General features: G+C 51.5%; 4 protein-coding genes across 4 annotated transcripts; 3 read left to right on the top strand and 1 right to left on the bottom strand.

Moving 5' to 3' along the window:
- Positions 1 to 356: 356 nt before the first annotated feature.
- On the top strand, positions 357 to 533 carry COCCADRAFT_101411 (uncharacterized protein; the record flags this gene model as incomplete). The annotated part of the gene is made up of 1 exon (XM_007716108.1): positions 357 to 533. A coding segment is annotated over one exon (177 nt), but the record flags the coding sequence as incomplete, so codon positions are not given.
- Positions 534 to 3,311: 2,778 nt separating this feature from the next.
- Positions 3,312 to 4,223, top strand: COCCADRAFT_38488 (uncharacterized protein; the record flags this gene model as incomplete). The annotated part of the gene is made up of 1 exon (XM_007716107.1): positions 3,312 to 4,223. The coding sequence occupies one exon, from the start codon at positions 3,312 to 3,314 to the stop codon at positions 4,221 to 4,223; it is 912 nt and encodes a 303-aa protein (XP_007714297.1).
- A 5,385-nt stretch (positions 4,224 to 9,608) lies between these two features.
- On the bottom strand, positions 9,609 to 10,021 carry COCCADRAFT_27868 (uncharacterized protein; the record flags this gene model as incomplete). Its single annotated transcript, XM_007716098.1, has 2 exons — positions 9,609 to 9,898; positions 9,952 to 10,021. The coding sequence occupies 2 exons, from the start codon at positions 10,019 to 10,021 to the stop codon at positions 9,609 to 9,611; spliced, it is 360 nt and encodes a 119-aa protein (XP_007714288.1).
- Positions 10,022 to 10,720: 699 nt separating this feature from the next.
- Positions 10,721 to 11,603, top strand: COCCADRAFT_38486 (uncharacterized protein; the record flags this gene model as incomplete). The annotated part of the gene is made up of 2 exons (XM_007716106.1): positions 10,721 to 11,187; positions 11,240 to 11,603. The coding sequence occupies 2 exons, from the start codon at positions 10,721 to 10,723 to the stop codon at positions 11,601 to 11,603; spliced, it is 831 nt and encodes a 276-aa protein (XP_007714296.1).
- Positions 11,604 to 11,709: the final 106 nt, after the last annotated feature.

Here is an 11,709-nt window from a genome sequence, read left to right as displayed (position 1 = left end):
TTCAGCACTGAGATGGACGAACATTGAATCTATCCACCAAAAGTTACGAGAATGGCACAGTAGTATTCAGTAAAAGTGTCCGTAGCAATGCCAAATTCCATAGATGCTGGTTACGACAGCAAGTAACCTTGGGTCTCTTTTTCGCTTCTTATACTTTCTAGTCTAAACCTCGTTGCACTTGCGTGAGACATTTCAATCAAGAAGATGGCAAAGAATAGCCATTGTTAGATTAATAAAGTACTTCACATCATGTATCCGTTGGTCATGCTCGATGTCACAGTATTGAATAAACCAGTTAAATCTGGGAAAGTAGATAGGGGAGACCTGTTTCAGCAACATTAGGATTGGAATGCCAAAACATACGTTATGTATCTTCATCTTTATCGAGAACAATAACATATCCATATCAGTCCACAATAGATCAAGTATCCAATCATCACTTACTTGCCGCATCAACCAAGAAAGAGAGAAGGGAGAAGAAGAAAAGTCATGGAAAATCATCATGTCATATGCTAAGCACGTGGTACAAATAACCCCGCCTCAGCACAGCCATTTGCACTCCGAAAATAAGAAAAGCAAGCACAGTCACAGGAACCCAAGTGCCCCAAAGAGTAGAGCCCAAACAACGGAACATGCCACGAGGCAACAACAAAGCATAACGATCGGGCCCTGCATGTGAAGCCGAAAAAAAAACAAAAACAAAGAAACCCGTCAAAAAAAGTAACAAGAGGTCGCATATGACGGAGACCGATGCGATGAGCATATTTTATCAGGGTGGATAACATAGGAAAATGGACTAAAGCACAACAAGACCTCTCAACAGGTCGCATTGGGTAATGTTTTCTTGGGGTGAGGCAAAGAGATCATCTAGTGCATGCACATGCTACAACGTCGGTGCCTGAGGCATTGTTTCCGACACGGACAGAGTTTCCAAAAATCATGATCCCGTCGGTGGCGCGTGTGCAGGAAACGAACTTTTCTTTGTTTTCTTCTTCTTTGTGTTTTGCAATCTCCGCAAAACAGCCAGAAAGAGATGAGATGAGAAAAAAAGAAAAGGACGAGTTTAGGTCGCGGGGTAAATGTTCGCATACCCGCCGTCTTCCCCGGTGTGCCGAGTTTTCAATTTTTTTTCATTTTTTTCTGGGTGGGTGGAGATGATGGTTGTGGTAGGGCGTGGCGTGTGTGTGGAGATGATGATGTTAAGCGTGCTGAAGAGTGCGACACGCCTTTTCTGATGTATTGATTTGTAGTAGGAGTGTCTAGAAGCACGTATGGAAAACTACACAGACTAAGTTTTGTTACGTACCATAAAAGTTGAGTTTGCACTAGGGAAGAGCCAAAGAAAAAATGCCGGAGAAAGGAGACATGGTGTGCATGACACCCTGACCCAGAGTTGAGCCGTTTGCGGGATCTTGGGAAGGGAAAAAATTACGAGTGCATTGTTCGGCAGAAGCCTTGGATGGCGTCTAAGGTACCAAGATGCAACATGACGAAAAGATGAGGTTCAGGCTAGAAATGGTGAGGGGAACCGGACGATTCTAGACCGTGGCGGGTTTTTGTTGGACATGGGGGTTTCTCAACGTAAGAGGCTTGTATGTACGCAGCTATGACGGGAGATACGCTAAGGGTAGTAAGGGCGAGGTGGAGATGAGCAAGCGAGAAAATTCTGACGGAGTAAGGCGTTTGGGAATCCGGGCAGTGAACCATGGAACAAAAGAAACCCTTTGAAGATGACATCTTGGGACGACGTGTGCCGAGCACTCATACTGTACCATTGCACGGCTTTTGTTCGGCAAGCGGATTAGAGGGTAGGACTAGAGTAGTTTTTTGCCTTTTACGTGGACCGGATGATGTAGAGGGAAAGTTGGTCGGGTTAATGACGACATTGTTGGTTGTCTAGAGGTAGCAGTCGGAGAAGCTGTAAGGACGCGCGGTCGGGTAAGATGGGCAACGCAGTGGTATGACAGATGCAGATGGATAGCTATCCTATCGTAATCGATAAGTGGATAAGGCAAAAGTCAAAATTCTCGCGCATAGCTGGCGCGCGGGACGAGAGCTACCCAGTCAGGACGGGGAGCAGGGAACAGGCGGCCCACAATTCATTTCAAGTGCATGGCAGTGGGACGGGGAAGGCCACACGCTGCGGAGTGGCAGGGCTCGCAGGACAAAGAGCGAACGACGAGCGACGATGACAAGTCCGGCAAAAAAGGCATGCAGCAGTCGATGTCACCTTGGCGGCGTGATGCATTCTTGGACAGTCGGGGGGCCACGGCGCGCAAATGGGGGCACAGCGGATTCGGGGCGGACAAGAGGCGGCCAATGGAGGCGGGAGATGTGCACACGGGATGGTGGCAGCTGTCGTTGGTGTTGCTGCTGTGGTGCGCCAGCGCAGGCGGCGGGGGCGACTGGAGAGGATACACGTGTGTGCCGGTATACGGAGCCGGTGAAGGAGAGTACAGCTGGGTGAGAGTGTTTCGTTTAGCGGGTTCAGCTGGCAGCTCTGCCCCTGGCCGCCGACGGCCCGGGCGCTAGTGATCGTCAGGAACAGCGCTCTGATTGGCCGCCGCGCTGACCCCCGCCCTTGCCGTTTGCGGACGCATGAAACCAGCGTGCGCCTTGTGTGCCCTATTTGCAGTGCAGCCTCAATTACGCACACACGAACGCACTGTCAGCACAGCAAACACACAAGGCCGAAAACAAAGTCGTCGCATCTGCGCAGCGGGGGGGGGGGGGGGGGCGGACACGCCGGCGGGCCTGACACGGAGCATGCACCTGTACTCGAACGCGCATATAAGCAAAAAAAGTGGACGGCTGCAGACTCTGCGCACTGTTGAACGCGCCAGGGACACGCCGTTCGACCAGTGACCGGGCCGGCATGGCAGCGCCACATTCACTCGGCCTCGTCGTGCGCGGAGGATGCGATGCGATGCAGGCGGGCCAGGCACGTTGCAAAAGGGGCCGTGCCTCGGCGCTAGCGTCAAGGCCCAACCGAACCCACGCACCCACCCTCTTGCATTCCCTCACCTCTCTCTCTCCTCCGCTAACCCACACCACTCTCTCTATATTTCAGTCGCCCGCCCTCCTCCTGTATCATTCTTTCTACAGGCTTGAGGCTTTGTTCTACCTTCATTCATTCCACTCTCTCTCCAAGACACTTTGTCTTCGACTTGTCAACGCGACAACCTCACTCTTGAAACTGCTAGCCAGTTCAGCCATTCCCTGAGAAACCTCTCTCTGCAAAACACTACTCGCCAACTCCTTGGACTACCAAAAACAACAACAACCAACCAACTCTCATATCCACCGTCAAAATGAAGGCTTCCACTGTCCTCGCTTCTCTCCTTTTCGGCTCCATTGCCGCTGCCGCCCCCGTCGACAAGCGCGCCCTTGTCTACAAGACCGAGGTCGTCACTGAGGTCGTCGTCATCTACACCACCGTCTACGGTGACGAGCCCACGCCTACTCCCAGTGCCGTCTCTTCTACCTCTGCTGCTGCTTTCTACGAGCAGAAGAAGCCCGTTCCTACCAGCACCCCAGCTGCTCTCCCGGCCTACACTCCTGCTCCTGCTCCTAGTGCTCCTGCTCCTAGTGCTCCTGCTTCTAGTGCTCCTGCTCCTCCAGTCTACACTCCTCCGGTCCAGGAGCAGCCCAAGCCAAGCCCAAGCCCTTCTCCCAAGCCTGAGCCTCAGCCAGAGCCTCAATCCGAGCCTCAGCCAGAGCCTTCCCAAGCTCCTGCCCCAGCTCCTCAGCCTGAGGAGGTCTACACTCCTGCTCCAGCTCCTACCCCAACTCCCACCCCAACACCCAGCCCATCACCTGCTCCAGCTCCCGCCCCAGCTCCTGCCAAGTACCCTACCACTGAGTCATCATCCTCTGGCGGTGAGGTTCACCAGAATGTCGACATCACTGTCTACGACAACACCGGTGCTGCAGGTGCCTGTGGTGAGCCCCTCACCGACGACATGATGGTCGTCGCCATTGCCAAGGGTGCATGGAACGCCAAGGGTGGTTCCACCTACGATGTCATGACTGGTGCCTCCAGCAACCCATGGTGCGGTGCTAAGATCAACATTGAGTATGAGGGCAAGAAGTGCGAGGCCACCATCATGGACCTGTGCCCTGGCTGCGAAGGTCTTTACGACATTGACCTGTCCCGCGCTGCCTGGAAGGCTCTTGGTATCACCGAGACCACCCGTCTCAAGGCCAACTGGAGCCTGGCCTAAGCTTGTCCTAGAGGCGCTTCTCGCCATGATCAATATACCCAAGATTCTTGCAATCTAGCTAGCGCAGGCCGGGTCAGCGCTTTGCACGACCTTGTTACGACTCACCTTCTTTTCTTCGTCACTCGTTTACCAATCAATGTCTTGGCTTTAACCCCAAGCATGCTGGGACCATGTATTATCCATTCACTTTCATGTACACAGCTTTAGGGATCCGGTGTATGGGCTCAAACCTCCTTCTTTAGATACCCATATGCTCGTCATCTTCAGGCACAATTCAGATACCACAAAACAATGAATCAACATGACGATCGTGTGCAAGCATGCATTGTCTCAAAAACACAAACAAATTTCCCACACTTGCACATCGTGATTTCCCTGTTTCTGCCGTGGCTTCCAAGCTCCGGCGCACTGCCCCCAATCTGGGTTCTCTAATGTCACGCACATGGCCAATGACATGTCTCCGCGTCTCCGCGAGCGAACATCGTAATCCAGCTAAGAGTGAATACGTGTGCCTCACCCCTAACAATAGGAACCTGAGCTATCGTATTAACGCGCAAGCATCCTTGACTCGTAAATTCACGCTCTTTCCTTGGTTTCCTGCTCGAGAGGACTAAGAAACTAGACCAAAAAAAACTGCCGAAATGCAAACAGACACGAACAAGCCCGGCGACGACGACAACGCACGTCCTTTTTTTCTCTTCTTGTTGGTCCGTACTTTACGTTGCAACTGCACTGCACAGCCACTGGCTACCTTACTACACAGCCACTTACTACAACGGACGGACGTTGCATTCCCTGCCCCCCCGAATCCGTCAATGCACACACACACAGACCCTCTTTGTCTCCAGCCACAATGACCCGGCTCAGCTCTTTCCTCTTTTTTTTTTCCACTTTTACCCCGGGGCCCTGCGTACACGGGACAGGCATGGAATAAATTGTCTCGACAAGTTTTTTTTTAAAAAAAGAAAAAGAAAACAAAAGTCAAATCGCCTTTTGCTATCACGACTCGAACACGATTTTCGTGCGACAAAACAATGTGTTTTGCCTCAGGGACGGTGTCAAAAATAGAAAAGAGAAATATATATATATGTATATTGCCGGGGAAACAAAGAATGTCGTCTTGTCTCAAGTAAAGATGAATGTAAACAAATGAGTGGTTGGTTGGTTGGTTGGCTTAATTAACAGAATATTACTTGTGTGACGAGTTTGAAACAATGGTTTCCCTCACTTCACTCTTCCGTTTCTTCCCCCCGCCGCTCCACCCCCCTTTTTTTTCTGAATCGTTCAATCTTTTGTTTGCGAAAAAAAAAACCCCGGCGCGACTCCGGGTTACTCTAGTGTTTCATGGGTTTTGGCCTGGGTTGCCTGAGGAGGCGCTGAGGGAAAGACGGACTTGTTTGGCGCCATGGTTTGGCACTAGTAGGGTAGTAAGTATGTAAGGCAAGGGGCTGGTGGTGTGTTGTGATGTGATGTGATTAAGTAAAATAACAACAGGTGTGTATTTTGGGGGGGGGGCCGAATCAAACTAATCCGGCCCCCACGAAGCGAGGAGATTGCTATTTCTAGTCTCTGGGGATTATGCAGACTTGGGGGGGGGGTTATGCGAACGACTGGGGATGAGAAAAAGTCATGCATGATGCGCATGTTTGTCGTTGGCGACAAACTAGTACCACTGGTAAGTATATACACACATTACGCCGTTTTGCAAGGACGAGGGATGGAAGGGGAAAAGCTATGGTAATACCGCGACGCATGCACCACCTTACACCGTGAAAGGCAACGCCAAATTTTGAGTTCAAGGGCAAACCCGTGACGATTTTGTATTCCGGGGTGTTTAAACTTTCTCTCAGCGCACACGCGTGCACACACACACAGATGTTTATCCCCTGACATGTTTTTTTTTTCTTGAGATTGAAATCTCACCTCATCTTCTGGCTTCCCCCCCCCCCCTGGTTCCCCGTTGCCGCGCCATTCTTAACTTTGGCGCTACTACGTAAGTATATCGCGCCATGCCGCCCAATCGCTGGCTGCTTACGAGCACGGACATTTGCGCGTACGCATACTCCTACCATATTCGAAGGAAATAGGACAGGGCCCTTGGTAAATAGTGTAGGGAACCCCGACCAGGTGTAACAATAGGGTTTGCAATCGTATCGGGACCACATACGTAGTCTGTATTCGTCAGTGTCTTACTTGCTAAGATCCGATTGATTTGCCAGCGTCTTTCTTTGTAGTGGTATTGGATTGATTACTGTTATCTTGAGGGGTGTGAAGCTATATAGCTATATTGAAAAATATGGTATCACGGTTGTAGTAGCAACTGTTTAAACTGGAAAACTAGGCTAAAATATACTAATGTGGGGAAAAGCTGATGGTAAGGCAGAACCAGCTCTCTACTCAAATCCACCACAAAAGATATCTCCTGCTGATATCTTGATATGGACTGGGAGTATGTGAACACTGGTGTTTTCCTACGTTGTAAGCCCTCTATTTGCATTGGTTACGTCGTGGATTGACCAAGGTATAGTCATCCGCTGTGATCTTATCTCACTCGTCTCGTATGTATCTTTGTATGCATGTTTATTTGTGTGTATTTATTATCTATCTGTGTATAAGTTTAACGTCCTATCCGACAAGGCTGAGCGAATACAGCAATAGTCGTGGACTGGAAGAGAGTCCGTAAAGACCGCCAGTTCTCCCATTGTGTTGGAGTATATCCAGGTGGAACGAACTCGCTATACTAATAAATATACTCCCTATCCCACAAATATGGAAGTGAATCCGTAAAGACAGCGTGTTCTTTCCGTATGCTGGAGTATATCCTGATAGATGTAGCCTGGTCGTAGGGATGATCTAGCGCGATTGATTGTACTGGCAGATGACAAACCGTAGATACTGGGTAACTGTCCTCAACGGACTCGGAATCCAGCGGTCTCCACCGGTATCCTAATGGTGTAGCTGGTGTTGAACTTTTTATTATTATTGTTGGTGGAAAAGGCGGGAGGTTTTAAGCGTCTTGCTCAGGACGGCCGAGTCCATGAAATAAGGACCATGTGATGGGATGATCAGGCTCTTCTAACCGAATGACGCATCAGATGTCGGGCACATGCACTCCGGCATTGAAGGCCGTCGTCGCGACCATGATGCCCGACTTGCAGGTGGTAAAGCCACGGTGGTTCTTGTGTCGTTCCTCTTCCCGCATCTGCCCTTCGTACTGGAAGCACTTGAGCTCGCGGGTGAGCGACTGCACCATGCTCCGGAAGGGAAGATAGACGAGCAGCTTCTTTACCAGCTCAGTTTCTTGGGACAGATACTTGACCATGGCCTCACCGTCGGTCTCCGTGCTGTTCGCCACCCTATGGACCCCGTAGGCAAGATTCGCGCGTGACGCACTTTGTCGAAAGACGGTGACTTTGTCCGCCGACGCCAGAGAGTCTATAGGGGAACAACCTCCTTGGTATCCCCCCTCGGCGTTAACGTCGTCGTCGATAAAGACTACCGCATATTGCGAATTGCGGACCGTAGGGTGGTTTTTTTGGGTTTTTTTTCCAAACTTTACGTCCTATCTAAATATCTTCTGTAGGGCATGCGGACGGGCGAAGCCTTGGGGCCAGTATCGCAGCACCGCCCGATTTCGTCTATTCGTGGGGAGTGTCTTCTGGAATACTGTGTTTCGTGTAACAGACACTCCACCAGGTCAAGGTCCATTACAATTTTGCGTGCTTGGCGGGAGCCCTACTACATTCATGGCTAACGCCGTGGTGGACCGTAGATGGAGCTGGGAGCTGTAAGTAGAGTCCTAGTACGAGTCCATAGTTGCGATACTGACCGAAGACACTATTTTGCTAGCTTATTTTGGCATCTCTTGTCTGTCTCATTGCTTACTAGATGAGTTTGATAATGTTAAACAAGCGCATAGTAGAGTCGTAGTAGTGGGGCTCCAGAAGAGCCACTGAGGGGTAAGTAGTACAATGGTGCACAGACGTTTTTGACAAGTATGCATAGAAAACCGACCACGTAATCCGTCCAACATTTGCTACTTAGACGGGAACCCCTGTCTGTTCCTCCGGATGTGGTGGGAGGCAGTAGTGGCTAGTTGTACACTATACGCTACCCGTTCATCCCCCATTCGTCTGACCCTAAAACCTAAACCTTGGAGAAATGGAAACTCCGGATACTTTCTTGTGCTGTTTTCAGTTATCCGACGGTATACCTACCTATCTTCCACACACACGCCTCATTGTGTCGGGAATTTCTAGATAAGGAAAGTAACACCAGAGATGGTCCACTACTTTTTTTTTCGTTTGCCACAATGCTGCCATCTGGTTGCTCGCTCCAACATGCCATGGGCGCGCATGTAAGCTTGGTTTAAATTGGGGAATTAGGGGAATTGGAGAAGACAAAGGGCTAGGCCTGTCATCCTGCATGCCCTTTCCGCCCCACCGATATTGTTATTTCCCTGTGTTATTTACACATGGCAGCGCTACTGCTAATATTTGCTTTGTAAAACCCGAAATTCTAGACTTGGGCATAAGCTTACGGTGCTTGATGCGCTGCGATTGGGTGTGGCAAGAATAGGTCGGGGAATATCATTTGCGACACCTGCTCCCTAGAGAATAAATCGGATGCTCGGCTCCAGTGGGGTTGAATGCCAACTGACTTGCTTGTCAGATGTTGATTTGTGTGTGCGTGTCGGGCCAGGCGGGGATGTGTGCCGAGGTAGCAGGTGGGATGGCGCCAGGTGGGATGGTGGAGTTGGATTTACCCACTCATCCGAAGACTGCCCGAGTTGATTCCGCGGCGCATTGTCAACCATGTGGGGGTTTGTAGTTGCGTGTCTTGTTGTACAATGTCGCCATCGTTGCAACGGTTATTGTCACAGTTAATTGGGTGATTCGGGCAGATGGAGTGTTGCGCAGGCATCAAAATACATGTGAGTTGGATTATTGCTTCTTTGGCAAGCGAGAAATGCTCAAATCAATACAAAGTGCACGCGACACATGCAGATTGCACAGAACCAACGTCGATTATCAATTGTTTATGCATTTCGTGTTGAATAAGTAATGAATGCCGTTCTTGTCACCGTACAGTACCCATACAGTCCCAATACAGTCCCTAGCAAAACGCAAAAAAAAAGATTGTAAAAAGAAACCATGCCGTATCCCAAATGCTAGTATCCTCGAAATGTCCATCTTGATGGGTATCGAACCAAGGCAGCCACGTGCCCCTCACTTCTGTCGCGAAACCTCGTGTCTAGCTCTCATGCCGTGCCTCGTTGCCAGTTTTGATCCTCTGCCCCGCACTAGAGCGCGTAAACGTAAAACGTCAGTCCCTCTTAGCTCGTTCAACCGTTGCCTTATCTTCGCGTCGTTATCTTTTGCCCATCTACGCAAACTGGCTGGCACCACCAGACTCGAGCAGCTCCATCTCGGCCTGTGTCCATGACAGGTTCTGGAAGCGGGCAGGCAGCTCGGAGCGATCAAAGTACAGGCCGTTTCCAGCCTCGACGGGGCCAAGGTTCCTGCCAGCTGCACCGCCAATGTGACCACCGACAAGGCCGCTAGCGTTTGCGTTGAGCGGGCCGTGCTGCTGTGCCTTTTGTCGGTAGGCCTTGAATGACGAGGGAAGCTCCTTCATGTGAGAGGCAGGGTGCACGTGCGGGGTGTGATCAATGTCTGCAATTCAATGTTAGTTACGCGAAGCAAGGCTCGTCTGCTGTAGAACATACGCGAAGGAGTGGTGCGCTTGCCCAAGAAGCGGATCAAGGGCTGGCGAGCGAGTGCCCTGGTTGCGTTCATGGTGAAATGTATGTGGTGATGTGGTGGTGCGAAGGGCAGGTAGCGGTTCCGGTGGTATCAAGGTCGAGAAATGAGCCGAAGTAGAACCAGGCGGGGTTCGGCGGATTTTGTATCTCACGACGAGGCGCAACAGGTCAGTGATATAGTACGAGAGGGCAGATGACGAGGCAGAGGCAGAGACAGAGACAGAAGCAGAGGCAGGCAATAAGGTTGGTGGAGGGGAGCCGAGCAGGTTTGGGTGAGAGAAGGGCATAAATATTATTTCGCTCGGGCGGGGACAACGCTAACGCCGAAGCCGCTCAGTAGCATAAAAGTTGGCTTGGCCGGGGGGGTCATGTCTGCCCACGGTCGAACGAGCAGCAGACAGGCAGGCAAAACAAAACCCGGCGCTTGTTGCGACTGCCAACCAACCCGTCTAGAGCACGCAACGGGCGGACAAACATGGCACCGGCGGGCGGCGCGCAGTGGTGGCAGTGGGCGGGAGTCGTTCTTGCGCATCTCGGTCATAGCTTCCTGCAGCCGCGCCGGCCAGCCCACGGCTGTCTTTTCTGTTCTCTGCAAGTGCTTCCCTCCCCACCAATCGAAACGCGGTACACGCCCGCCCGCCCTTATCGACCCCACGGCCTTTCTCCGCATCCTGACCACCGGGAATTGCATATTGATACTCGCTCCTCCGACTGCCGCTCCGCCCTTGCCACCATGCACGAGCTCAACCTCTATGGCCAGGTCACGTTTGCCCGCTATGAGCAGGTCCTGAACATACTCGCCGGCGTTGCTGCTATGCAGCCCCAGCGCATCTACGAGCGTCACATCATCTACAAGCCATTGCGCGAGCCTGAGGAGCCCGGCTCCAACTTGGGCCGCCGTGGAGGCACCCAGACAGTCGCCCAGAAACAGGCAAAGCAGGCTGCCCCCGTCGTCCTGTACCACACCCAGCTGGTCCAGAAGTTGACCGAAGATGATTTTGCTGGGCAAGAAAGCACCCTGCCAGAGAGCGGCACCTCACTGTCTGCAGACGTAGACGATGGCGACGAGCCTGTGTGGTCGTTTGTTTTCAAAGACATACCAGATACTGGTGACAGAGGCGTCTCCATCCGTTTCACCCACACCACTGACTTACTGTCTGGCGACCCTCATGCATATATGCTCGCCTCCGGGCCAAACCAGTTAGACTGCCTCTCACCGTGATGCTAGTTGCCCCCTCTGACCAAAGCCCAGATTCGTCACCGAGTATTACGTCGAAGGATACCGTTTTGTCCACGGCAACGTCGTCATATTCATGCACCGCATTCTCCACGAGCCCGGCGCTCGCAGCATCCAAAAGGCCCCCAAGGTCACTCTCCCTACCTGGACTGGGCTCCATCTCTTAGACCCCAGCGGCGCCTACGTACTCAATGCCACTGTCCAGATCGAAGACTTCAACAATGCCGCCGTGCTAGAGGCAGGCGTCAACGAGCTCAAGAGGTTTCAGACGCAGATGAAGGGCTGCGTCAACTTGTTCTTGCCCGATCGTCTTTCTCAGGACCCTCGCGTCAAGTACAAGCCTCCTCCAGCTCCTGCCACCCAAGCACGACCACGTTGAATCTTTGCACCATGCTGATGAATGGCAGGGCCAAGTAGATTGACATGTACGTTGAGAAATACGGAACACGTGATTGGATGTAATATGATTAGTCAGTGTAGAACAC

Source organism: Bipolaris zeicola (genome assembly GCF_000523435.1).
Source record: "Bipolaris zeicola 26-R-13 unplaced genomic scaffold scaffold_127, whole genome shotgun sequence".
NCBI lineage: Eukaryota > Fungi > Ascomycota > Dothideomycetes > Pleosporales > Pleosporaceae > Bipolaris > Bipolaris zeicola.
This window is presented reverse-complemented; position numbering and strand designations above follow the sequence as displayed.